At 30.0% G+C, this 3,878-nt stretch overlaps 1 protein-coding gene across 1 annotated transcript in view; it reads left to right on the top strand.

Annotated features, from left to right (window-relative positions):
• The window catches only part of LOC108691648, an 11,796-nt gene extending 8,146 nt beyond the window's left edge, over window positions 1-3,650 (top strand). The window contains exons 9-10 of the mRNA XM_018199499.1: window positions 798-1,988; window positions 3,117-3,650. Coding sequence (XP_018054988.1) covers window positions 798-1,988; window positions 3,117-3,650 — 1,725 coding nt within the window. The remainder of the gene's footprint in view (window positions 1-797; window positions 1,989-3,116) is intronic.
• Window positions 3,651-3,878: the final 228 nt, after the last annotated feature.

Genomic DNA, 3,878 nt, shown 5'->3' with positions numbered 1-3,878 from the left:
TTAAAATTTATTATATTTAAAATTTATTATTTTTTACTTAACTAACAAGATTTTTTAAAATTATTCTATTAATTTCTATCTCTGTTTATATCTATTTATTATATGCTAGTCGACAATAATTAAATAGATAATTTTAGCTGATTCTGAAATTTTGAAAATGAGTTAGAATTTATCCTGTAGGCTTCAATTTTTGTAAATACATATCCCTTTTTAAAAACTTATACATTTTGCTAATAACAATTCATTGTGTTTTTAACTTAATTATTTATCTTGCTTTAAAGCCTTTTATAATAAATAGGAAATCATATAGATATTATAATTAGCTCTTTGTTATATTTATATTTAAGCAAAAAAAAAAGATAAATACAATATTTATGATTTCTATAAATATGCCTAAGCAAAAGAGGAATTTTTAAATGCTCATTAAAAATGTTCTCATAAATTTGGTAAATATTTGTACAAGAAACACTCTTTTAAATCAATTTTTATAATACAAAAAGTAAAATTTTGTCGATCATAGTAAATTATCGGAATGTATCAATTAAAAATTTTTTTAATGTGTGTTACTCAAAAATCCTGCATTTTTAATAAATTCAATAAATAAATTCTAAATCAGTGCAAAAAATACTATAAAAAACATCTTATTAAATCAATTTAATATAAGAAAAATGAAATGTCAATCAGTGTAATTAGTTTAAAAATAATTTAGATTGTATTTAAAATTTATTGAAGCTAGAATTCTAGTTCTTAATACATAATTTTATTTTATATATAAACATTACTATCAATGGTTTTAGGTGAAACACCATCTAAAACGTTATTTTAAGATGTACACGAGTGGTATATTGCACTTTACAAATTGCTGCTACGGCTTTTGGTACTCGAGAGCGACCAATTGCTATTATTATCTGGATCCCTATCAATGTGATACGAATGGCAGAAAGACTTGTGCCAACGGCAACGCCTGTCTCTGTATCTTCTCCTCCGTATGTCAAATGGTGAAACACATGTGCCTTAATCAATACGAAGGCACGACTGGATTCTTTCTCCATAGAATTCACGTAAATTCCATCAATGCGCCGCCGTTTGAGAAGTTTCAGGAAGATCCAATGTGGCTCTATTTGGACTATCACTGGAACTTCACGCATTCAATTATGAGATCGTGTAAGAAAGCGAAGTACGGCGATAGGTCAAAGGCCAATCGGCAATTTTGGAACAACTATGCGATTGAGGTGATCGGTCTAATTTATTCCATCTGGGGCACGATCGGCGCTTATGATTGTCGATTCGGTGAACGAGCTGGGAAAAATTGCGTCGCCATATGCGTAGCTGTCCTGGCTATGCGGAATCTTTGTCATCCTTCGCGATGGAGTTCGGCCATCCTGGATTCGGCCGTTATTTGCGGAGATTCCTACTACACGGAAAGCTTGAAGAGTTTAATGCAGAGCTGCTCGAAGTATGATAACAGATTCGGCTTGCAAACTTCCTTCAAGATATTTCCACACTCATGGACCATTGATTTCGGTACTAGTGTATGCGGGATTCTGTATGGCGAACAGAATAGCTTAACATTAACCGACGCGTTGAACTTTGCCTTTGAAGAGGCGCGTAACGTTATCATCGTGTGCAACAGGATCGCCTTGGCAGCTTTGGCGACTAAAGATGCTTATTATGTTGCTGATCCTTGCTGGATCGGTCCGCCGTTGTTTTCGAGAAATCGTGGCGCGATCTATGTTCTACGTTGCAAAAATATGAACGTTCTAATATATGCGATCACGAAGATGCTTAATACCAATCAGAGACTTAGCGTATACGTCACGTCGTTAAACCTCATGTTCGACCGAGAAGATTTCGAAATGGATCTATATACCACGAGAAGGAAGATTCTGCCGACATCTATACAAAAAGTTCCGGGAAAAATCAAAGACCCCGCCATACCTATTCCGGGAGCGGTCATAGTACCTGATGAGGATTCTTACTTACACATAGTAAAAAATATTTTGTATTTGTTAAGCGGTCAAGCTGGATTTCAATGTTGAAAATAATTCGTGTGAATTTATATACTACAATTGTAATCTTGTAAACTGAGCATCGAAATTATTTTCAATTTTGAAACGCAATTAGAAGTAGTAATATCACAAATTAAATTTTAGACAAGCAAGACAATAATTTCAGCGCGTAGTTTATAGGATTGAAATTGTGATATAATTGTGATATAATTTCACACAAATTGTTTTTAACATTAAGATCCAGCTTGACCAATTAACCTTTATTCTTAATTGTTTGTTCATATTCACGGTCTTAAAATAATTTTAACATTGTTTTGTATTTGTGTTATTCAACCTGGTTCACTCAAGTCCTTGTTAAAATTTTATATTAAATTTTTAGCATATCCAAGTGTTAATTTAAGCTTTAAGTGGGCAGATGAGATAGTCATAGCACAAATATAGTTTTATTTAAAAATATTATTTTAAAAAAGAAAAATAGAAAATGTTAGAAGAAAAAATTATTGACTAGAACTTAGACTAGAAGTCTTAAAGTTCATTATTTTTATGTTCTTTTACTCTTAAGGATATAACTAATGTAAATTTTTTTAACATAATATAATAAGAAATGCAACTATCAAATTAAAATTATTTTTGAGGTGTTTTGAACACCTCATGTACTAACTTATATATTTTAAACCACCTATCTATTTAAAAATTAATATAGTATAATTTTTTTATGTTATGTAAATATTTTATATTAAATTAATATTTAATATCTCTTAGTGTCAAAATAATATAATTTATAAGTAAATGAACAAACATAAAAGTAATGTATTTAAAGTTCTAATAGAAAAAAATGATTAAATATATATAAATGATTAAATATATATATATATAAATGATTAAATTTATATATTAATTTAACCTATCGTAAATATTAATTTTACTGAAAAATATGCATCTATAATTTGCTTATAAATTGTGTTAGTATTACATTTTTGTATAAATTTTTTTACATAATATTTATTTTCTAATAGTTACTTTCTAACATATTCATGTTGCAACAAATTAATACAAAAATTTGAGTGGACACATATTGAATTTAACATAAATTTTCCAACTGTGCAGTATCGTCAGTGTCTTGCCGAGAGAATTGCTAGAGATTCGCAGCTGGAAAGTTTACAACTTCCTTGTGCGGAATATGTACTGAATCCCGAAAATGTGAACAATGCGCTCGTGAGCACCAAGTGGCGTATGAATCTTGGTCAAGCACGTTCTCGGAAAAGACCCAAGCTATCTTTGGATTCTGTCGAGATAAAGGATGATTTATTAGAATTTAATGAATCTAATTTTTTGACAAATCTGTATAAGATGCGAATTTCCATCACAGATTTGATTACCGCAAGCAATCGTTATCCAAGACCGATAGACTTCACCAATAACGAGTCTCCACCTAAAATAGAATTGCTCGACAATATCAGCGAACGTGGTTTTATCAATGAGCAAAGTTATGTAAATTTCGACAAGAGCGTCGCAGAAATGTCTCAGAAAAATTATGCTAATTATCAGCATCGTCTACCTAAAAATAACAAAAATCCAATTGAAACTAAGAGTATATATAGCAAATCAAGTGATGTAACAACCGATACAGAACGAGAATAAAAAGCGACATGAAATTTTACGAAAAATAATAAAAAATTCATTAAGAAAGATAATATGGAAGTTAAACGTTTTTTTTCGAAATTCTGCCGTAAAGGCAGCGGAAGAAAAAGATTGATTCTAATCTCATACATGTGCAATTCAACATTATGAATCATTATGATTTATTTAAAAATCTATTAAGGACTTTGTTATTTTATCTCTTGGAAAACTACGCCTTAAATTAAAAAT

The sequence above is a fragment of the Atta colombica genome, unplaced genomic scaffold (genome assembly GCF_001594045.1).
Source record: "Atta colombica isolate Treedump-2 unplaced genomic scaffold, Acol1.0 scaffold49, whole genome shotgun sequence".
Classification (NCBI taxonomy): Eukaryota; Metazoa; Arthropoda; class Insecta; order Hymenoptera; family Formicidae; genus Atta; species Atta colombica.
Note: the sequence above shows the minus strand (reverse complement) of the source record. Positions and strands in the feature narration are given on the sequence as shown.